Source organism: Oncorhynchus masou, chromosome 20 (assembly GCF_036934945.1).
Source record: "Oncorhynchus masou masou isolate Uvic2021 chromosome 20, UVic_Omas_1.1, whole genome shotgun sequence".
NCBI classification, from domain to species: Eukaryota; Metazoa; Chordata; class Actinopteri; order Salmoniformes; family Salmonidae; genus Oncorhynchus; species Oncorhynchus masou.
In genome coordinates this window covers 17414806-17439503 of record NC_088231.1, presented here as the reverse complement: position 1 = coordinate 17439503, position 24698 = coordinate 17414806, and the positions used below count along the sequence as shown (strand labels likewise).

Below are 24698 nucleotides of genomic sequence, written 5' to 3'. Positions count from 1 at the left end.
ACAAAAACGTTGAAGGACTGGTTTGACCCTAATGTACAGTAAGGTGACATAGGTCTACATTCCAATGCATGTGCTCTGTCACTAGGCTCCTGCTGAGTAGATTAGCAAGAAGCATTTTGAGAGTCACACCCAAAAAAATTCGTCAAGGTACACGGGTCATCGTGATGACGACAGATCATTTTGCAACAGATACAGTATCTCATAGTTAACTAGCTAACTGCAACATATAGCAGTTGCTATATGGCAGAACAGTTTGTTTTTGAAATGTCGTGCAAGCTATAGCTTGCTACAAATGGCTGTCTGTCTGGCATTTGGTGGCAAGACTTAGAAACTAACTAAGTTGCATTCCTCCAATCCTGGTAACACGGCCATTCCGCGCAGCTAAGAAAATATTGCATAATTTAATTATAGCAGTACATGTTTTACTGGGAACAGAAATTGCAGAAACAAGAGACAACATTGATAGTTCAGCAGCATATTGTTGACGTGGCAGCGGTCGCCGGGGTAGGAATGAATACAACAACTCACCCAATTCTCGCTGGACGAGTTGCTCAGCTTCGGTTTCTTGTGAGAGTTTCCGGAAGTCTCCATAACGGTCTATAATGAAAGCTTTCGTCACCAGTTACGGTATATACGACCTACTAAATCAATTACTAAAACGTTATATTTTTACGGACAGTTATCTCTTTGAATGGAGGAACCTCAAACAGGAACCAAGGAGGACGACCTACGTCATCAGAATCGGAAGTGATGTCTATTGGCTGGTGAACTGTCTGTTTTTTGAAAACTGATTTTGAATCAGTTTTATCCGCGCAAGTCTCAAACGACACCGTGATGACATCTATGGATGACAGAGCTAGATTACATAACATACCCTGGACCAGTTATTTATTACCTGTGGTGTGCATCGCGGAGATGAGTACGGAATGCACATTGGATAAAATACATATTCATATTAGACATTTTAGTTTGTTGGCTCCAGTTCGATTTTTTCCTATTCAATTATATGATTGGAAATAACTTATTTAAATAACTATATCACGCACTGTGGCAAATCCTACTCATACAAAAATACATACAAAATATTACATATACATATAAAACAATTATCGTAAAGACAGACTTTATTACAAAACATTAAACGCAATCTGTGAAGAATTGCACTGTAAACTAAAACTTGTAGCCGACTAAATGTTGCATATGGTTGGCCCTGTAGTTTGCTTCTTTGGAAAACGCCTAACCCCACATCAAAGAAAGAAGTGTGATGATAGGCTATGTACTTATCCAATGTCCTCATTACAGAACAGGCCTGGGAATAAATAGCCTATTTTTCTTAATCATCATGTAGGCCTAGTTGGCTAAGACTAGGCTTTACCTCTTTTGAAGCGTGAGCAATCTGGCTTAAATAGAGCATGTTTATTTCTTAGATGTTTTGTATGAGAGTTAAAACATATAAATATTTTTTTAAATAAATCAAATCAAATATCCAGTTGTATACATTGTAGTCCTAATTCATTAGGGAAAGTTAGATAAAAATATTGAAATGCATATCTTGCACTTCAAAATGCTATGCAATATATCTTGGAATTGGTGGGTATTGGAAGGTTGCTTTATCATGTCTATCACCTCTGGTCAGGTGAAACAATTGTATGCTTGCTATTAAATAATCTTTCTACAAAGGAGTGGGCAGGTACGTAAATAAGTGATGTTTTTGGCGACAGTTTCTGCAGCTGACTGTAGGCTAGGCTGTACAGTAATACAGAGAGAGGTTGGACCACTGTATGTTTGCATATGGGAGGAGCGCACGCTCAAAGACAGAGTTCATTTCAGCCATGTAAACATTAGGAGTTTGATCGCTGAAAGAACAAGGCGCACAACTGGAGAGGATCCCAAGCAAGACAGGTAGGTTGATAAACGATATGCTCTATATAAAATGAATTATAACCAAATGCACGTATGCTAGGCTACTAAATAGCCTAGAGTGAATTGCATCATATGGAATTAATATTACAACGTGTGAAGATAATTATTGTGATCTAGGTTGGTATCGCCAATTTATGTTATGTTGCCAGTAGGTCACGTCATTGTAGTTCGACAACAAAATACGTTTTCTTTCATTCACTGTGTAGCCTATAGTCATGGACAGTTCCAAATAGCCTAGTTTCCAAATTAAAACATGATCTTTCCCAATATTAAATTAGCAAGCAAAGATGCCTCAGTGGTGAAAGAATACTAGCCTAATACTGTGCACGAAATGGTGATGTCATGTGAAGATACTTTATTCGGGCCAAGAGAACAGGTTCGTTATCATTCATTGGCAGCATGACGTGGAACAGGAAATACTGTAGACAAGGCACACTTCTACAGGTGATATGTTCTTTTTGAACGTCTAAACTATGCTAACTATACAGTATTTGAATAGAATACGTTTAATGTACAAGCCAATGACGTAGGCTACAGTAGATGTTCAAATGTTTCTTCTTATAATTACATTACATTAATCCAATACCGGCCCATTTCCAATTGCAGCAGGTCTATGAAAGTCTGGAAATGGCCTTCCATTGAGTTACAAGAGACAGAACAGCTCATGGAACCGTTAAAATTATAATGACTATTTCCATGGTGGAACCATCACCTCACCCTGGTGCCCCTTTTAGGACATAGTGGTAAGTGAAGGTGGGGGGTGCTGTGTCCTACTAACTAACCAGGGCTGTTCCTGAAAAGTAAATGTTAAAAGTGGAGACCTGCTGCTCAGCACACAGACACACCCCCGCCGCAGCGCCCTGGAACCCAGGCAGTCTCCATACCCTGAAATTATCCACCAGGCACCCACCCATGTGTGGCTAAGCCACCAGGGTGTAACAGAGTGGTTTCAGCCGCCCGGAGACCTGCCCATGTTGGTCTTCTAAGGGGGAAGGGTAAAGTTACTGCTATGTGCTGCCGGTGAATTATTTTTCCATGTAAAAGAGTAGGAACATGCACATGTTATTTGGTCCTATGTCTTGATGGAAGACAGGCTTGAACGTTACAATGCTAATCAAATCAAACTTTATGTCACATGCACCGAATACAGTGTAGACCTTACCATGAAATGCTTCCTTACAAGCCCTTAACCGACAGTGCAGTTGAAGAGTGTAGAAAATATTTACCAAATAGACTAAAGTAAATAATATATTTTTTAAAGTAACACAATAAGAATAACAATAGTGAGGCTATATGCAGGTGGTACCAGTTAGTTGAGGTAATTTGTACATGTAGGTAGGGGTGAAGTAACTTTGCATACATAATAGACAACAAGTTGCAGCAATGTACAAAAGGGAGGAGGGGGGGTTAATGAAAATAGTCTGGTGGCCATTTTATTAAATGTTCAGCAGTCTTATGGCTTGGGGGTAGAAGCTGTTGAGGAGCCTTTTGGTCCTAAACTTGATGCTCCGGTACCGCTTGCTGTACAGTAACAGAGAAAACAGTCTATAACTTGGGTGACTGGAGTCTCTGACAATTGTATGGGCTTTCCTCTGACACCGCCAAGTATATAGGTCCTGGACAGTAGGAAGTTTGGCCCCAGTGATGTACTGGGCTTTATGCATTACCCTCTGTAGCGCCTTATGTTCAGATAACGAGCAGTTGCACATACCAGACGGTAATGCAACCGGTCAGGATGCTCTCGATGGTGCAGCTGTAGAACTGTTTGAGTATCTGGGGACACATGCCAAATCTTTTCTGTCTCCTGAGGGCAAAAATGTTTTGTTGTGCTCTCTTCACAACTGTCTTGGTATGTTTGGACCATGATAGTTCGTTGGTGATGTGGACACCAAGGAACTTGAAACTCTCGACCTGCTCCACGACTGCCCCGTCAATATTAATGGGGGCCTGTTCCGCCCGCCTTTTCCTGTAGTCCACGATCAGCTCCTTTGTTTTGCTCACATTGAGGGAGAGGTTGTTGTCCTGGCACCACACTACCAGTTCTCTGACGTCCTCCCTATAGGCCGTCTCATCATTGTCGGTGATCAGGCCTACCACTGTTGTGTCGTCAGCAAACTTAATGGTGTTGGAGTCATGTTTGGCCATGCAGTCACAGGTGAACAGGGAGTACAGAAGGGGACTAAGTACACACCCCTGAGGGGCCCCAGTCAGGAAGTCCAGGATCCAGTTGCAGAGGGAGGTGTTGAGTCCCAGAGTCCTTAGCTTAGTGATGAACTTCGTGGGCACTATGGTGTTGAATGCTGAGCTGTAGTCAATGAACTGCATTTTCACATAGGTGTTCCTTTTGTCCAGGTGGGAAAGGGCAGTGTGGAGTGCAATTGAGATTGCGCCATCTGTGGATCTGTTGGTGCGGTATGCGAATTGGAGTGGGTCTAGAGTGTCCGGGAGGATGCTGTTGATGTGAGCCATTACCAGCCTTTCAAAGCACTTCATGGCTACGGACATGAGTTCTATGGGTCGGTAGTCATTTAGGCAGGTTACCTTCGCTTCCTTGGGCACAGGGACTATGGTGGTCTGCATGAAACATGTAGGTATTACAGACTCGGTCAGGGAGAGGTTGAAAATATCAGTGAAGACACTTGACAGTTGGTCTGCGCATGCTTTGAGTACACGTACTGGTAATCTGTCTGGCCAGCGGCTTTGTGAATTTTGACCTGTTTAAAGGTTTTTTCACATCGGCTACCGAGAGCGTTATCACACAGTCATCCAGAACAGCTGGTGCTCTCGTGCATGCTACTGTGTTGCTTGCCTCGATGCGAGCATAAAAAGCATTTAGCTCATCTGGTAGGCTCGCGTCTGGGTTTTCCTTTGTTGTCTGTAATAGTTTTCATGCCCTGCCACATCTGATGAGCGTCAGAGCCAGTGTAGTAGGATTCAATCTTAATCCTGAATTGACTCTTTGCTTGTTTGATGGTTCGTCTGAGGGCATAGCTGGATATTCTTGCGTACAGTCACTGTGGGAACAACGTTATCAATGGACGTATTGATGAAGCCGATGACTGAGGTGGAGAACTCCTCAATGCCATTGGATGAATCCTGGAACATATTCCAGTCTGTGCTATCAAAACAGTCCTGTAGTGTAGCATCCTCGTCATCTGACCCTTTCCGTATTGAGCGAGTCACTGGTACTTCCTGCTTTCAGAAGGAATAGGAAGGATGAATTATGGTAAATTTTGCCAAATGGAGGGCGGGGGAGAGCTTTGTATGCGTCTCTATGTGTGGAGTACAGGTGGTCTAGGATTTTTTCACTCTGGTTGCACATGTGACATGCTGGTAAAAATTTGGTAAACGGATTTAAATTGGCTGACCTTCCAATGCTGTTGCCCCTATTGTTGAGTGAGAAGGAGAGGCATCGGAGAAAGAGAGCGATCACTGCAATAAGAAGAAGACTCAATGATTAAGAGCTCAAATCTAAGAGAATTGAAGAAGGCAAAGTAAATGTGGAAATTTGGGTTGTTTCTAAAAAGGTGTTATTAACAGACAACGATACGTCAATATTCCTCTGTTTGACAGAACCTCATATTGATTACTGTGCATTTATCTATTCACTGACTGAACCTTATTTAAATCAACCGCATTGATTGGACAGTGGGAAAGGACATACACTGATTCCTGCCCTGCCATCATTCATCCCATTATTGTGTGCTGTGCCATAAAGCCTTCACAGTGTATGTAAACCACTGTCTAAAAATGCTAATTAACTGCTCTCACATAAACATACATCCATATTTTCGAACCTGCATTTAGCATCATAGTCCACTTAGAGCTCCCCATAAAATGTCTCCTCAGATATGATGATGATTGCTTTCCAAACATTTCTAAACTAAACTGCAAAGCTCTTGAATAGTGTATGTTTCTTTCTCTGTGGGAGCTGTGTGTTTGTGTGTGTGTGTTTAACTATCCTCAAGTGGAGACATTTTTCCACTCCCCACAAGGAAAAATGCTATTTTAGGAGTGGTTAGGGTTACAATTCGGGTTAGAATTAAGGTTAGTGTTCGGGGTTACGTTGAGGGTTAGGTATAGTTTTAGGGTTAAGGTTAGGGGTTAGGGAAATAGTATTCTGGATGGGACTCTTCACTATGATGAGCTCTGATCTCCACAGTGGCGAGTCACTTCTGGTACTGACTCTGCTTTATTTTTAACCCTCCCTTTGATGGTGAATCTGACTAAATAACTGGACAGCTGTCATGTAACATGTCATTATGTGGGACCCAAAATGGTGGCCGCAGTTTCACGACTCCTCTAGAGTAAAATACAGCTTTCATGGCAACTGGGGCGGCTCCTCTAGAAATAGCTAGTATAGCTAACATGAGGAGAGTGGAGTGCCATCCATTACTCAGTCTGTGAGCATGTGGGATAGGTTTGACTGCCAGTTTTCCCATCGCCACCCATCCCTGTAGACTCAGAGAGAGAACTGGGTGCAGCAGTAGGGACTGCTGGAAAACAGGCTTTGCTGTGCACACATCTGGGAGGGCCAGTGGAAAACTAGCCTGGTGGAGAAGCTATCTGTTGACCTGCAGGTCAGTACACAGTACAGTCATGCGGAGGACACCATTGGAAAGAAATATCTTCAATCTCATCTGAAAAATATTAGTTACAGTAAATACGAATAGAAATAAATTATAGACTTATATCCACACCTTTACTTACTCATAGAAGCCCTGTAGCATATTTTAGCCCTTATGATGCTCTCTGCATTGTCTGTAACCTTGAGAGAGCATTGAGGGACCTGCCATTGATTGATAGCCTTGAGTGAAGCATCAAAACATTGAGTATTGGCCTCAGCACTACAGAAGAAGAGGAGACAGAGAAGGTTTCTTGACAAGGACATGTTGCCTTTGATGTGGTTACTTGTCTATATCATTTACTGATATAGGATTCCTAATAGAGCTTTGTTCAGAGAGCAACAGTCAGGACCGTAGTTATTGGTTTACAGCCATCCTCTCAGAAGTTTGTTACATAAGAGAAAGCGAAACATCTGTGAGTCAGGAAGGTGGTGTTCTATCTGAAACGAGCTGATTGTGGTGACCCGTGGAATGTTTTTATGTGCGCATTGAACATTTCTGAGATCTCGGGGCGGCAGGTAACTTAGTGGTTAGAGCGTTGGACTAGTAACTGAAAGGTTGCCAGATTGAATCCCTGAGCTGATAAGGTAAAAAATCTGTTGTTCAGCACCTGAACAGGCAGTTAACCCACTATTCCTAGGCCGTCATTGAAAATAAGAATTTGTTCTTAACTGAATTGACTAGTTAAATAAAGGTTAAAAAAAAATAATTCAGCACAACACGTTGCATTTCTATATTTTTGTTCAGTATAAGATGCATTTTGGAAGCCGGAGATGCACTCGCACCTTTTAAAAGGCGGCAGAAGCTTTTGAAGTGCAGGAGAATAGAAAAGGGCCATTTCTGAAGTCCTCTCACATCATGAACTGAAAAGAGGTAGAGAGCATGAACAGGCAGAGATGATCCCCATTTAAAGTACATTTTACTGGCATCCTTTTTGGTTCATGTCTCCTGTATTGGAATAGTGGAATACTATACCATGCTGTGTTGCGCACTCTTCCTTTTTACTATACCACTCCGTGTTGTGTCGTGCCTAAGAACACCCTTTAGCTGTGGTATATTGCTCATGTACCACTTCCCCTTGGGCCTTATTACTTAATCATTTCCTCTTTCAGTGTTGCTGTTGGGGCGATTTTCCCTGGTGAATGAAACCATGTTTTGTACTGTCGGGTCAATCTGCCTAAGGCAACGTTACGACACCACCATACAGTTCTTTAAACAGTACACTAGAAGGCTCAGTTGGAACACCAGCATGCAGCCTATTTCGGATCAGTTGCAAAGTACTCTACTTTGCTATTCAAATTCCGTGAGTAGCCCTCTCTTCTGAGGGACCTGTTCATACCAGTTTGGAAATTGTATCTAGGGTGGGTAGACAGGCAGCGTGTGGACTGTGTTGGCCTAACCATTTGGTATTTTATTAGGATCCCCATTAGCCGGTGCAAAAGTAGCAGCTACTCTGCGCGGGGTACACATGAAACATGACATAATACAGAACATTTAATAGACAATAACAGTTCAAGGACAGAACTACATCAATTTGAAAACCATACATAAAATTGTGCAGTGCTTCCACCTAGTGGGTAAAATACCTCTAAGAACATGGTCCACCTACGGAAATATAACATGCCTCTACAGTATATGAAACAACACAATATATTCCTTTTAACTTAAGAATAAACACAAACACAAGGTAAAGTTCTGAATTATTATTCCTCCATTTCCTGTATCTCCTAACGTCCATGCAAGGTGGACGACACAAGCCAAGTGACATGGTGTTCAGTGAGCAGCTTCTACACTAACAACTTGAGGCAGTCTTGCAGAACATATAGTCTATACATGTGAAGCCTGCATTTAAATTCAGTTTCAACATGGTCTGTGAAGTCTGCATATCAATTCAGTTTCAATAAACAACTAAACTTGGAAACATGTATTTAACCAACCATTATTATCACCCCCTTTGAGTCACTAAATCAATCCCAGATATGTACACACTAGTTAGTAAGGACCTGGCACCAGGATTTAACACCTCAGACCTCATGGATGCTTTAAATGGGGGTTCCCTTCAACCCAGAAGAAACAAGAAAAAGGGCTCAGTCCCAAATAAACTCATGGTCCTGTGTCCAAGAATCTGTGCTTTATTCTGGTGCGTGAATGGAAACCACTAGTCAACGGACCTGTGGCTTTAGGTAAGTCATGGTCCTTTGTTTTGGCTAGTTTGTCCACCTCTGGAAAGTTGACAGTAAACTATATATTACTCCCACATCAAATGAACATTTCTTTATTTTTGTAGCTACAGTTGTTCACTTTTTGAGAGTTTAAGCATGTGGTTGCAATAACATTTTCTCTAATAATTAAAGACAACAGAGAAAAATTCACTTTGAATTTCAGAAGGCGACCCCTTGCTCTCAGTGCGTGTGTGTGTGTGTGTGTGTGCACCTGAAGGAATGTGATGCAGGAGAGGTGTGTCTGTCCAAGTTTCAGTCAGTCTCAGGTTACACACACACTTTGGCCGTGTGAATCTCACAGGTACACTGGAGCCTCCCTATACTAAGACTGTCATCTGTATCTGTGATAGAGGATACCAACTCCGTGGTCTCAGTCATCCATCCACCCCCTGGCTGAAGATTTCATTTGTAGTAGGCCTTGGAGTCAGAGGTTATACTTAGCTTAGGACTCTTCAATCAAGCCAGATGCCCTCACTTTGAGAGCTGGATAAGCAGTGGGCTGGGCTCTCTTTTCTTAGCTCAAAGAAACCTCAAAGTACAGTGCAGTCAGTGTAATGTGTCTATGCATTGTGTGTGTTTGAACATGTGTGTGTGTGTGTGTGTGTGTGTGTGTGTGTCTTTTACCTGGATTGACAGCTGGTACAATGGGATTGTGTGTTCTTGTGCATCGGGACAAAGCCCCTCTGATTGGTGTCCTCCCTTTATGAGAGAGAATCCATAGGTTCTAAGTCATTCCACAGACACCCCTCTCGCTCTCTCTCTCCTCTCTCTCCTCCCATCTGTCTACCTCTCAACCTATTCTCTTTCCCTCTCTCTCTACCCATCTATGTCTACCTCCCTCTTCTCTCCTTACCCTCCTCTCTCTTTGTTTACCTCCTCTCTACTTATTATCTCTCTCTACCTCTCCTCTCTGGCTCTTTTTTCCCCTCTTCCTAATTCTTCCCTCTCTCTCTCGCTCTACCTATTCTCTCTCTCTGCTCTCTCAAGTCTCAGATCTAGCCTACAGTACAGTGACAGTCTGTCCAGCCAGCACACTTCATACAGCAACTACATACAGATGTACTACATGCATCTCCCAACCAATCGCCATTTTCCTGTATCTCCTAACATCCTTGCAAGGTGGACGACACAAGCCATGTGACATGGTATACAGTGAGCAGCTTCTACACTGTAACTACTTGAGGCAGTCTTGCAGAACATATAGTCTATACATGTGAAGCCTGCATTTGGACCGCTCCTGGCAGCTGGGGATATAGAGAGGAGGCTGGGTATATAATCTCAGGCAGGGGAGGACAGAAAGAGAAAGAGAACTACATTGCCGTGGCGGAGCTATAAATGGTTTGATCAGCGTTCCAGATCCTCCTTGACAGAAGAACAAACTTGCAGTCAAATAAAAGCCCCAGGCCTGGGTTCAAATACTATTTGAAATCTTTCAAATACTTTTGAATGTTTGCTCTAGTCTGCCTGGAATGCCAGGTGGGTTGGACTATTCTATTGGTCCATTAAGCCATGCAAGCTCAATTAACCACAAATAAAGCAATAGGGTTTCAAATAGTATTTGAACTCAGGTCTGAGAAGTAGGCTGTCTGGTGCAATTGTCAGTCACCAAAATAAGAGCCTTCAAAGAGTAAATGAGCCAGTGCTTCTGGGAAATATCCAACTACAAAAGGTTAAAATAAACACTCACGTCAACACCCTAGAGTAGCCTGCAGTTGTAAACACCACAAAGAGCATTTTGATAAAAGGAACATTTAAGCTGATACAGCCAGGAATGACTAGTACAGTAAACTCTATCTTCTTAATTTGCTAATCCTACATATAAAGAGTAGTGGAATCACAGTAAACATCTTTAAGTTTCCACCACCTCCCTGGTCATCATCATTCTAATCCTACATATAAAGAGTAGTGGAATCACAGTAAACATCTTGAAGTTTCCACCACCTCCCTGCTCATCATCATTCTAATCCTACATAGAAAGAGTAGTGGAATCACAGTAAACATCTGGAAGTTTCCACCACCTCCCTGCTCATCATCATTCTAATCCTACGTATAAAGAGTAGTGGAATCACAGTAAACATCTGGAAGTTTCCACCACCTCCCTGCTCATCATCATCCTAATCCTAAATCATCATTATGGAGCCATGGCTTTTCATGTACTAATGTTCTATTGCATGTTCTATTGCAAACCAGCAGCCTTGCTTAGGCTACATTCTGAAATCTTTTGGGGAAGTGATTCCTATTTTGGTTCTGGCATCATCCCTGGACTACCTATTTAGAGAAACGACAATTTTTTTTTTGCCTGGAAGGTTGGCAGGTGTTTTGGGGAAAAAATGTGGTATTTAAACTTAAACTATTTAAATCACAGGACAGGAGCTGATAGTTGACGAGTTAGTAATGAAAGGGACATACAGATATAGGATTTGCTAGTTTGATATTTTATCTTATTTAATTTTTATTTAACCAGGCAAGCTAGTTGAGAACAAGTTCTCATTTACAACTGCGACCTGGCCAAGATAAAGCAAAGCAGTGCGACAGAAACAACAAATAAACAAGCATACAGTCAATAACACAATAGAAAAAAAGAAAGTCTATATACAGTGTGTTCAAATGGCATGAGGAGGTATGGCAATAAATAGGCCATAGTAGCAAAGTAATTACAATTTAGCAGATTAACACTGGAGTGATAGATGAGCAGAAGATGATGGTGTGTAAGTAGTGATACTGGTGTGCAAAAGAGCAGCAAAGTAAATAAAAACAATATGGGGATGAGGTAGGTAGATTGGGTGGGCTATTTACAGATGGACTATGTACAGCTGCAGCGATCGGTTAGCTGCTCAAATAGCTGATGTTTAAAGTTAGTGAGGGAAATGTAAGTCTCCAGCTTCAGCGATTTTTGCAATTCATTCCAGTCACTGGCAGCAGAGAACTGGAAGGAAAGGCGGCCGAAAGAGGTGTTGGCTTTGGGGATGACCAGTGAGATATACCAGCTGGAGCGCGTGCTACGGGTGGGTGTTGTTATCGTGACCAGTGAGCTGAGATAAGGCGGAGCTTTACCTAGCATAGACTTGTAGATGACCTGGAGCCAGTGGGTCTGGCGACGAATATGTAGCGAGGGCCAGCCAACACTTTGGTAACAAAACGGATGGCACTGTGATAGACTGCATCCAGAGTAGAGTATTGGAAGCTATTTTGTAGATGACATCGCCAAAGTCGAGGATTGGTAGGATAGTCAGTTTTATTAATGTAAGTTTTGCGGAGTGAGTGAAGGAGGCTTTGTTGCAAATTGAAAGATTTTGGATTGGAGATGTTTGATATGAGTCTGGAAGGAGAGTTTACAGCCTAGCCATACACCTAGGTATTTGTAGTTGTCAACGTGTTCTAGGTCAGAACCGTCCAGAGTAGTGATGCTAGTCAGGCGGGTGGATGCGGGCAGTGAACGGTTGAAAGCATGTATTTGGTTTTGCCAGAGTTTAAGAGCAGTTGGAGGCCACGGAAGGAGTGTTGTATGGCATTGAAGCTCGTTTGGATGTTGGTTAACAGTGTCCAAAGAAGGGCCAGATGTATACAGAATGGTGTCGTCTGCGTAGAGGTGGATCAGGGAATCACCAGCAGCAAGAGCGAGGTCGTTGATATATACAGAGAAAAGAGTCGGCCCGAGAATTGAACCCTGTGGTACCCCTATAGAGACTGCCAGAGGTCCGGACAACAGGCCCTCCGATTTTACACACGTAACTCTAACTGCGAAGTAGTTGGTGAACCAGGCGAGGTAGTCATTTGAGAAACCAAGGCTATTGAGTCTGCCAGTACGAATACGGTGATTGACAAAGTTAAAAGCCTTGGCCAGGTTGATGAAGACTGCTGCACAGTACTGTATTTTATCGATGGCGGTTATGATATCGTTTAGTACCTTGAGCGTGGCTGAGGTGCACCCGTGACCGGCTCGGAAACCGGATTGCACAGCGGAGAAGGTACGGTGGGATTCGAAATGGTCAGTGATCTGTTTATTAACTTGGCTTTCAAAGACTTTAAAAGGCAGGGCAGGATGGATATAGGTCTGTAACAGTTTGGGTCTAGAGTGTCACCCCCTTTGAAGAGGGGGATGACCGCAACAGCTTTCCAATCTTTAGGGATCTCGGAAGAAATGAGAGGTTGAACAGACTGGTAATAGGGGTTGCAACAATGGCGGTGGATAATTTTAGAAAGAGAGGGTCCAGATTGTTGTTGGCTGGGGTTGGAGTAGCCAGGAGGAAAGCATGGCCAGCCGTAGAGATATGCTTATTGAAACATTCGATTATCGTGGATTTATCGGTGGTGACCGTGTCACCTAGCCTCAGTGCAGTGGGCAGCTGGGAGGAGGTGCTCTTATTCTCCATGGACTTTATAGTGTCCCAAAACTGGAGTTAGAGCTACAGGATGCAAATTTCTGTTTGAAAAAGCTAGCCTTTGCTTTCCTGACTGACTGTGTGTATTGGTTCCTGACTTCCCCGAACAGTTGCAGATCGTGGGGACTATTCGATGCTATTGCAGTCCGCCACAGGATGTTTTTGTGCTGGTCAAGGGCAGGCAGGTCTGGAGTGAACCAAGGGCTATATCTGTTCTTAGTTCTACATTTTTTGAAAGGGGCATGCTTATTTAAGATGGTGAGGAAATTACTTTTAATATATAGCAGGATATAGCAGGAAGATAATCCTGGAAATTTGAATTATTATGTGGATTATATTTAATGGAAATGTTTGTAGGTTTTGATACATTTTTTTTGATGGGCAGAATCAAGTCTGAAACTTCAAATTGGAAATGACAAATTTCAGAAGCCATTTTAAACCTCAAATATACTGCACATTTTAAATGTCCTGCATTGCAGGAACGTTCTCCGCGACAGAGTGATCAGATTAAGATCCTACATATGTAGCCTACTAGCATTTCGCAATGATGACTTCCTTGACATCTGGTATTATTAATTAGTATCTCAGTTTACAACTGTCCTTTTGCTAATTGAATGGTGGTGGATAGTAGTGTACTGTCTGGCTGCTTGTTGTTAACTGAAGAATGAGAAGAGGTTGTCATGAGTTTCCAACAGACCTGTCTGTCTCCAGCCAAATTGAAGACAATGAGGGAACATTAGCCAGTAATTACCCACAGATAGGCATTCCATCCTTCCATAACGGCTCAAGTCTCTCCAGTGTCTTCTTTCTCCTGCAGGAAACAAGCACACAGTAAACACCTTTTGAACCAAAATGAAACTGAAATCCTAACTTCTTGTTCTTCTTCAGGGGGAAGACATCTTTGCCTCAGTCAAACCAAATACAGTAAGCCCAACAACAAGGACTAATTCCTATTTATCCAGGGCCCTCAGAGGCACTAGCTGACTTTGGGTGAACCAGAGAGCTCTTCATTGGTGTGTGGACAGTAGACAGTGTTGGACCATGGCGCTCGTGGACCCGACTGCATCCCATCTGGACCCAGGCATGGATGGTGAGAGCGGGGTCCTCGCCAGTGTCTTTGGGGTCCTCCCCAACGCCAACTGCCCCAAACACGGGCAAAACACTCCGGAGGACACGAAACGATGCCTACGCAAGGTCATCGGGCACCACAGGGACTACGTCAAGATCTCGCTGCCAGACGCCAAGGGCAACCGGCTGCCCATGGAGTGGTGGAAGACAGCCATCGCGTTCTTCTACGCCATCTTCAACCTGGTCCTGACCACCGTGGTCATCACGGTCGTCCACGAGAGGGTCCCGGAGAAGGAGAACAGCCCGCCACTGCCCGATAAGTTCTTTGACTACATCGACCGGGTGAAGTGGGCGTTCACGGTCACCGAGATCAACGGCATGCTCCTGGTGGGAATCTGGGTTATACAGTGGCTTTTCCTCAGATACAAGTAAGAGAACGGTTATCTTGGGATATCTGTGTCAAAGGCTATCCCCATGTATGTGAAATTCTAACCAGACTATACAACATTCAGGTTTAACAGTATAAGACAGTGATTGTAGGCTATATGAAGTGCTACGGTATGCTGAACATGACATTTTCATTATTATTATGTCACAGGAGGTTAGTGGCACGTTAATTGGGGAGGAATTAATTGGGGAGGTGGAATGGTATCAAATACATCGAACACATGGTTGGATGCCATTCCATTGGCTCCGTTCCAGCCATTATTATGAGCCGTCCTCCCCTCAGCAGCCTCCACTGTTCTATGTCCAAGAGAAATGTTCCACAGCCCTTTTAACAGTGGCCTGTTTGATGACATCATTTATTTTCCTTTTGTTTCCAGGTCGATTGCAGGTCGGAGGTTCTGCTTCCTGATTGGCACCCTCTACCTGTACCGCTGCGTCACCATGTACATCACAACCCTTCCTGTACCCGGCAATCACTTCACCTGTGCCCCCAAGGTGTGTGTGTGTGTGTGTGTGTGTGTGTGTGTGTGTGTGTGTGTGTGTGTGTGTGTGTGTGTGTGTGTGTGTGTGTGTGTTCAGCTGTGGCATGTGAACCACGTCCTGCCGTGATCTCATCCTGGCTCCCTCCAGAACTCATATCGATCTGCCTGCCATGCTCAATAGCTGCTCATAAAAAAGCAATTTTGAATTCGAACCCTGGAGACAAAAACATTATCGCATCCGGTCTTGAGTTCGATTGGAAATATATGCCCCGGGGAATCGAGGTTTTCTGGGTATTGTGGTACAGTGATCTGATGGGAGAAAGATGACGACACTGGCGAGTTTAAATGCAATTTCATTGGATAGGTACAATTCTATCCATTAACACAGGCTCATATTAACACTTCCAAACGTTTACAATTGAAGTGGGAAGTTTACATAAACCTTAGCCAAATACATTTAAACTCCGTTTTTCACAATTCCTGACATTTAATCCTGGTAAGAATTCCATATTTTAGGTCAGTTAGGATCAACACCACCCACTGGGAATGTGAAATGTCAGAATAATAGTAGCTTTTATTTATTTCATCACATTCCCAGTGGGTCAGAAGTTTACATACACTCAATTAGTATTTGATAGCATTGCCTTTCAATTGTTTAACTTGGGTCAAACATTTCGGGTAGCCTATCACAAGCTTCCCACAATTAGTTGGGTGAAATTTAACCCATTCCTCCTGACAGAGCTGGTGTAACTGAGTCAGGTTTGTTTGTCTCCTTGCTCGCACACACTTTTTCAGTTCTGCCCACACATTTTCTATAGGATTGAGGTCAGGGCTTTGTGATGGCCACTCCAATACCTTGACTTTGTTGTCCTTAAGCGATTTCGCCACAACTTTGGAAGTATGCTTGTGGTCATTTGGAAGACCCATTTGCAACCACGCTTTATAACGTCCTGACTGATGTCTTGAGATGTTGCTTCAATATATCCACATAATCTTCCTCCCTCATGATACCATCTATTCTTTGAAGTGCACCAGTCCCTCCTGCAGCAAAGCACCCCCACAACATGATGCTGCCACCCCCATGCTTTAACATTGGGTTGGTGTTCTTTGGCTTGCAAGCCTCCCCTTTTCACTCCAAACATAACAATGGTCAATATGGCCAAACAGTTCTATTTTTGTTTCATCAGACCAGAGGATATTTCTTCATAAAGTACGATCTTTGTCCCCGTGTGCAGTTGCAAACTGCAGTCTGGCTTTTTTACGGCGGTTTTGGAGCAGTGGCTTCTTCCTTGCTGAGCGGCATTTCAGGTTATGTCGATATAGAACTCGTTTTACTGTGGATATAGATACTTTGTACTGGTTTCCTCCAGCATCTTCACAGGGTCCTTTGCTGTTGTTCTGGGATTGATTTGCACTTTTCGCACCAAAGTATGTTCATCTCTAGGAGACGGAGCGCGTCTCTTTCCTGAGCGGTATGACGGCTGCGTGGTCCCATGGTGTTTATACTTGCATACTATTTGTACAGATGGACATGATACCTTCAGGCGTTTGGACATTTCTCCCAAGGATGAACCAGACTTGTGGAGGTCTACAATTTTTTTTCTGAGGTCTTGGCTGATTTCTTTTGACTTTCCCATGATGGCAAAAAGGCACTGAGTTTGAAGGTAGGCCTTGAAATACATCCACAGGTACACCTCCAATTGACTCAAATTATGTCAATTAGCCTATCAGAAGCTTCTAAAGCCATGACGTAGTTTTCTGGAATTTCCCAAGCTGTTGAAAGTAGATGTCCTAATTGTTTTAATGACAAACCTAAGTGTATGTAATCTTCCTACTTCAACTGTACGTAATTTAGCAGATGGACTTGTCCAGAGCGATTTACGGTAGCGAGTCCATACTTTTAATATTTTGTTTGTACTGGTCCCCCATGGGAATCAAACCCACACCCCTGGCATTGCAAGTGCCATGCTCTACCAACTGAGCCACACGGGAACATCGTTTGTGTTGCAGTGATGTTACAATGACGTTCTGTATAATGTTCTTTATTCTTCTAACTGAAGCTGCTTGTATTGTCTGTCAAGCTAATCTCTCTCTCCTATCTCTTTCTCTCTCAACCCCCCCCTTTCTCTCTCTCTCCCGCCTATCTCTCTCTCAGCTGTATGGAGACTCTCACGCTAAGATGCAGCGTGTGCTGACATTGATCTCCGGCGGCGGTCTGTCCATCACCGGCTCCCACCTCATGTGTGGTGACTTCCTCTACAGCGGACACACTGTCATGCTTACCCTCACCTACCTGTTTATTAAAGAGTGTGAGTGCTGGATAAAATATCACACACACACACATCTAAATACTGTTCATTATTGATAACTAACAAGTATATCATATTCTCATCTAGGTTAGATTATCTGTTAGGTCAAACAAGGTCCCATAGCTACAGCATCATGATCTCTGAACATTTTCTGGATTATGTAGTAATGTTCCCGGGCAGATATACATTTGGTTGATGGAGGGACATTTTCCAGGTGTGGCCTGATCCTCTATTACAGTGCTTCCCAAACCCTGCCCCCCCCCCCTCTTCAATAACCAACTCATCATCAAGCTTAGATAATTTGAACCAGCTGTGTAGTGCTAGGGCAAAAAAACAAAACGGTCCCCAAGCGGGGCCCAGGACCGAGTTTGGGAAACCCTGCACTATTACACGTGTCAAACTAATTCTAAGGGGCTGTCTGTGGGTTTTCACTTCTCTCTTGTCACTAATTAGTAAGGAACTCCCCCCTTACCTGGTTGTCTAGAACTTAATTGGAAGAAGGCCCTCCATGGAATGAGTTTGACAGCCCTGATCTATTACCTTCCCTCCTGTAGGGGACTTGTTCAAGAGGATGCAACGTCAAACCTTACTGATGACATACACAACTCCCTGTGTGCGTCTCTCGCCCCCCCTTCTCTGCTCCAGACTCATATGTTTATATGGCCATCCACTCAACATTGACCAGGTTAATGAAATGAAAGAACCTCCTGTGTGTGTTTTGTCTCGTCCAGACTCCCCGCGGACGTTCTGGTGGTACCACCTGATGTGCTGGCTGCTGGCTGCTGTGGGAGTGGTGTGTATTCTGGTGGCCCACGAACACTACAGTGTGGATGTGGTGGTGGCCTACTTCATCACCTCACGCCTCTTCTGGTGGTACCACACCATGGCCAACGTCCAGGTGACATGCTGACACTGTAGAATCTAGAATGATGCTGATACTAGATATAGTAATGGGGTGGCAGGTAGCCTAGGGGTAAGAGGGGTAGGCCAGTAACTGAAAGGTTGACGTGAAAATCTGTCCTTAAACAAGCCATTTAACCCTAATTTGCTCCAGTGGCGCCGTACTACTTTGGCTGACCCTGCAAAACAACACATTTCACTGCACCTATCTGGTGTATGTGACAGTGAAACATCTTAACAATAAATGACACATTCTCCTCTGGTCATCCAGGTGAGGTATTGATCAGTCGGCTGCTGAGGGGAGGACGGCTCATAATAATGGCTGGAACGGAACAAATGGAATCCCCTATTCTAGATCACCTATACACCTATTCCGCTCCAGCCATTACCACGAGCCCGTCCTCCCCAATTAAGGTGCCACCAACCTCCTGTGATGTGGATAGAGTAATCGGTTCTCTTCTGGTGGTACCACACCATGGCCAACGTCCAGGTGACATGATACTGTCATGTAGTAGAAGCAGATAGATAATACAGCAGATGGACAGATATGATAAAGTAGATTCTTGATGATACTGCAGATGGACTGATACTATCCAGCAGAAACGGCTTACCAGGCTTCAGAACCTTCAAACTCAACACTGGACCTCGAAACCAGCTCCACTGCATTTTTTCATTGTTCCCCAAAAATCAGGGACTGATTTAGACCTGGGACACCGGGTGTGTGCAATTAATTATCAGGTGGAACAGAAAACCAGCAGGCTCTGGATCTCGTCGGGTCAGAGTTGAATACTGCTGCTTTAGAATCTTCTTTACAATATTAATTTAATTACACCCACCAGTGAGAATGAGATCAAATAGAAAAAGTGTCCTATTTGACAAGCAGTTTGTTCAGTCCCTACTGCTTTCTCTGTAGACCTATTGGTGGATGAGCAAGAAAATGCTGGCAATACAGCAGTTTAAAAGGCCCAGTGCAGTCAAAAACTTGATTTACCTGTGTTTTATGTATATTGTGACACCGAGGTTGGAATAATATGTGAAATTATGATAATGCCATTGTAATGTAAGAGCTGTTTGAAAAGGCAGGCTGAAATTTCAGGCAATTTTAGTGGGATGTAGTTTTTGCCTGCCTGGTGAAATCACCAGGTGATAAGTTAATAGACCAATAAGAAATGGTTCCAAACCAAAAGTCCCCACAAGAATAGTAAACAAACAATAATTTGACCAACTGGGGACATGATGTTAGTCCCCACGAGGTCAAAGGCTATTTCTAGGGGGTTTAGGGTTAAGGTTTGAATTAGTGTTAGGGTTAGAATTACGTTAAGGGTTTGGGTAAGGTGATAGGGTTAGTTTTATGGTTATGAGCTAGGTTTAGGCTAAGAGTACGGGTTAGGGAAAATAGGATTTTTAATGGGACTGAATTCTGTGTCCCACAAGGTTAACTGTGTGTGTGTGTGTGTGTGTGTGTGTGTGTGTGTGTGTGTGTGTGTGTGTGTGTGTGTGTGTGTGTGTGTGTGCAATGCCAGAAGCACTCACACACACTTCTGAGCCACCTACCACAGTGTTTACACGACTGAGTTCTTCCTCATCCATTAGGCCTGGCTAGGATCATGATAGATGGCTCTACCCACCCTGTGAGATTCACCTCAAAAGACGACCGCTTTCTGCATGTTTACATAATGATTAACCTAATGTTAACGTAATGACCTTCATGTTTCAGGGAAATGTTGTGTAAACCTCCCATAGTTCTGTGAATTACAAGTGTGAGCGTTTGTTTGATAGCAGTGTCATCACAACGTGTAGGTTATAGAAGTGCTATAATGTGTTGGCATGGTGTTACTCCCTCTGCTGGTCAAAACTAAGACTGGCATCATAATAGGGCCTGGCATTTACTATTTCAGATCCTTCCCTTATAGTTGTGTCAATTGCCTGACTGTCAACAATTTCATTGATTATTGAATTGCACATAAGGAGATGTTCTACATATCCATATTACTACTATTGATAAATGTTTATGCCAAAGTCTACCATTGTTTTTGGCTGGTGTCACGGTGCTGACCTTTGCCCTTTCGCCTGCAGCAAAAGCCTCTTCCCCGTCCTCTGGCTAGGCAGAGGACTTTAGGATTTTAGTCACTTCGGTGTAACAAGGGCCCTGCCGTGTGGCCCTACCGACCCTTCTATGTATTCGTAATGGCCCTTCGCGTGAGTTGGGTTTGTTCCTTCGTACACGTTGTCACTCCCTTATTTCCCGGTCTAGTATGGGGCCTTGGATAGATGAGGACTTTATTACTTTCTGTTTATAGATTCTTCCTATACTCCCTTACCTTGGGTCTTCTTCTCTTATATATCAATACCTAATAACTTATTTTCTGTTAGTTATTATGCTCGTCAGCTAGTAGTCACATGGAAACTAGTATTGTTATATGTATTGACTTGTCCACACAATGAAATATTCTTTAGTAATCACTTTAACCTATAACCAGGGCCACTTTCTGTTCAGTGAGAATGTCAAAGGCGTTTGCTCTCCAGATCGTTAATCTGGCCTAGTTGTCAAAGTTTCAAGCTTTTATTAAGTCACTCTGTTTTTTGTCTTATACACGTTATTACAATTCAATGGTTCTAAGTCCCAATACATCAATAATGCTCAATCAATCCTTAATGCACTATACTATGCCAGATAATATTGCAAATGTAAATTGCTTAACACACTTCTTATAACTCTTAAACAAAGAAAATAACCATATATTTACCTTAAAGCTCTATTCCCTTGGTCCTTCCCGAAACTCTGTTTAGACCCCGCCCTGTGCAACTGGGTACTGGACTTCCTGACGGGCCGCCCCCAGGTGGTGAGGGTAGGTAACAACATCTCCTCCCCGCTGATCCTCAACACTGGGGCCCCACAAGGGTGCGTTCTGAGCCCTCTCCTGTACTCCCTGTTCACCCACGACTGCGTGGCCACGCACGCCTCCAACTCAATCATCAAGTTTGCGGACGACACAACAGTGGTAGGCTTGATTACCAACAACGACGAGACGGCCGACAGGGAGGAGGTGAGGGCCCTCGGAGTGTGGTGTCAGGAAAATAACCTCACACTCAACGTCAACAAAACTAAGGAGATGATTGTGGACTTCAGGAAACAGCAGAGGGAACACCCCCTATCCACATCGATGGAACAGTAGTGGAGAGAGTAGCAAGTTTTAAGTTCCTCGGCATACACATCACAGACAAACTGAATTGGTCCACTCACACAGACAGCATCGTGAAGAAGGCGCAGCAGCGCCTCTTCAACCTCAGGAGGCTGAAGAAATTCGGCTTGTCACCAAAAGCACTCACAAACTTCTACAGATGCACAATCGAGAGCATCCTGGCGGGCTGTATCACCGCCTGGTACGGCAACTGCTCCGCCCTCAACCGTAAGGCTCTCCAGAGGGTAGTGAGGTCTGCACAACGCATCATCGGGGGCAAACTACCTGCCCTCCAGGACACCTACACCACCCGATGTTACAGGAAGGCCATAAAGATCATCAAGGACATCAACCACCCGAGCCACTGCCTGTTCACCCCGCTATCATCCAGAAGTCAGTACAGGTGCATCAAAGCTGGGACCGAGAGACTGAAAAACAGCTTCTGTCTCAAGGCCATCAGACTGTTAAACAGCCACCGCTAACATTGAGTGGCTGCTGCCTACACACTGACACTGACTCAGCTCCAGCCACTTTAATAATGGGAATTGATGGGAAATGATGTAAATATATTTTTAAACAATGCTACCTTATATAATGTTACTTACCCTCATTATTCATCTCATATGCATACGTTTATAATACTATATCCTTTTCTTTCATTTAACTATGCCACTTTGTCCATCTCATATGTGTAATTTCCTATGGTTACACTTTTTACTGCCAACTGTTTAGATTGATTCCCTTTTATCGACCCTCTGCTACTACGAGGCTTATTTCTTATTTCTGGGCTTTTTCAATCTTGCCAAACTGCAATTGTCACTGACACACCAAAGATGGAACTTGTTGCTCCCAAGAGTTCTCTACGCCTCGCGCTGTTGAGGGGTGAAGTTCTCTCTTTCACAACCTTGTTCTCTTATTCTTTTTATGTGGTGTGAGCTTCCAGTGTACAACACAATTCTTAAGATATACCAGTGAATAGTTTGCTCGTGCCTTGATGTCAAAGTAGTCAATACAAACAGAGTATAGTAAAGGTCATTTACCTTGTCTGATGATTCTCTATGATGTCCAAATCATATGGGTTGAGGATCATGTCTAGGCACTGATCTCTCCTCCTTTTATACCTCTTTTAGACACTCAGTGAGATTGCACTCCCAAACATCTTCCCCCTATCTTAACACAGTGTGCCATTACATTATGTCCTTGCCACTTTTACTTGCCGCGTGCTCAAGATTATGTAGCATTTAGTCCAATGTTAGTTCCTACAGCACAGTATTCTTCCGTTGGGGTGTTGGTTTGGTAGGTCTGTTCATACCACTCCTCCTCAGTCTTCCTGTAGGTTGGTTCTTGTTTAATGCTCAGTACGTGTAGTTCCTGTGCATTTGGCTCCCTCTGCTGGTCGCATGCTGTTGTGGCAGTTTCTTATTTTATTCCCCAGTCAATAGTTGGTCTTCGAGCCCATAAATGTGGCTCTGGATCTGGACCGGCCACTGAGGGATGGGTCTGATTTTTTTGTGGCTTTTGCCACACTGGGTAGTAGCCTAGCGGTTAATAGGTTGGACCAGTAACTGAAAGGTGTTGCTGGTTCCATTCCCCTAGCTGACTAGGTGAAATCTTTAGATGTGCCCTTTGTGCAAGGCACTTAACCCTAATTGCTCCTGTAAGTTACTCTTAATAAGAGCATCTGCTAAAAGACTAAATAAATAAAAAGAGGACTATTTATTCTTCAGTAAGGCTCTTGTCTTTGTTTGTTGTGCTAATGCTCCCGAGTGGTGCAGCGGTCTAAGGCACTGCATCTCAGTGCAAGAGGCGTCACTACAGTCCCTGGTTCGATTCCAGGCTGTATCACATCCGGCCGTGATTTGGAGTCCCATAGGCGGCGCCCAATTGGCCTAACGTTGGCCGGGGTAGGCTGTCATTGTAAATAAGAATTTGTTCTTCACTGACCACCACAGTCATCCTCTGCACCTCCATGATCATGGCCTCTGTGAACGGCAGGCTGCCTTTATCAGTGAGAGACGGGACCCTGTCTGGGCCCACCACTGCATCGATCTCCGCCTGAACCCTCTCTGTGGTGTGAACAGGTACAAATGACATGGAAATCCTTATTACAAAGCAACGAGCATTGGGAAACAGGACACTGGATATGTTACACATAGCATTATGATTGGGTACTGTACTACATCATGCTTCAACAAGGAGTTCTCTTTAGGTCCCATTGAACTGGTCCTCCACACCCCTCTTTCTGATGTAGTACCTTGGATATCTGGATACACGACCATGTAGAGCATCATCCACAGCACTGTGTTGGTGGTGGTATCAGTACCAGCGATTGAAGTCTCCTATGATGTAATGCTCACGTTTAAGTTGTCTGTTGTTTTTGTTGACAGGCCCTGCGGTGCTCGCCCAACAACTACCTCACCAACACCTGGTGGAACCCCGTGTTCAACTTCTTTGAGAGGAACGTGCAGACCCAGGTGCCCTGCTCCTTCTGCTGGCCAATCACCTGGCCCCCTGCCTGTCTTAAGAACTCCTGTAAGAAGTACAGTGCAGTGCAGAGCCTGCGGGAGGAGTAGGGACTCCACCCCAGTTCAGGGTCGTGTTCACCAGGCATTCACCGCCAGTGTTGCTTTGAACACCCCAACCTATTTTGTATTCATACAGTATTTATGCTCTATTATGTGATTTAAAGTATTATGTGAAGGATAGTTGAAGTTTGTGAGGAAATGGTCATATAGGGAAAGTATGTGAGAAGAATAACATAGTCCACATTGGGTCCTTGTGTACTTCACCACTACAATGTGTGTTATTTATGAGGTCAGTTTATTTGAAAATGTTCTTTATTCTTGTGAATGTTACTGTAACAAACTCAACTGATGTCAACATGTTGCAATGTCATGCAGCGCTTTGCCACTGGCTTGCAGCTTTACTCAACTCCAAAATAAAAATAGAATTTTATAGAGCTATACATTATTACGTTTACATCAATTAGATTTAATTAATATTAACTACTTTAAAAATATATAATTTCCAAAATGTGCCTTTAAATACAAATGCATGCAATTTTAAATTGCAAACTTTAAGATGTTTGTTTTCAATGTTTTATATTAATTGTGTATTAATTTAATTTGCATTCAATGTGCATTTAGTCTTTAGTCTCA

The 24698-nt window shown here is 43.5% G+C and overlaps 2 protein-coding genes across 3 annotated transcripts in view; one reads left to right on the top strand and one right to left on the bottom strand.

Annotated features, from left to right (window-relative positions):
- The window catches only part of papss1 (3'-phosphoadenosine 5'-phosphosulfate synthase 1), a 49061-nt gene extending 26201 nt beyond the window's left edge, over nucleotides 1–22860 (bottom strand). The window contains exons 1-2 of one of the 2 annotated variants that reach the window (XM_064926600.1): nucleotides 22581–22860; nucleotides 13904–13963 (exon numbers count right to left, since the gene is read on the bottom strand). In XM_064926600.1, coding sequence (XP_064782672.1) covers nucleotides 13904–13930 — 27 coding nt within the window. In that variant the 5' untranslated portion in view covers nucleotides 13931–13963; nucleotides 22581–22860. Of the gene's footprint in view, nucleotides 1–528; nucleotides 1082–13903; nucleotides 13964–22580 lie in introns of those variants that run through there. The other variant, XM_064926599.1, reaches the window with a different exon arrangement.
- Nucleotides 1649–24495, top strand: sgms2a (sphingomyelin synthase 2a). Its single transcript, XM_064926602.1, has 6 exons — nucleotides 1649–1902; nucleotides 14041–14648; nucleotides 15045–15162; nucleotides 17305–17458; nucleotides 18190–18356; nucleotides 23928–24495. Exons 2-6 carry the CDS (start codon nucleotides 14194–14196, stop codon nucleotides 24111–24113), a joined length of 1080 nt encoding a protein of 359 aa, XP_064782674.1. The 5' UTR covers nucleotides 1649–1902; nucleotides 14041–14193; the 3' UTR covers nucleotides 24114–24495.
- Nucleotides 24496–24698: the final 203 nt, after the last annotated feature.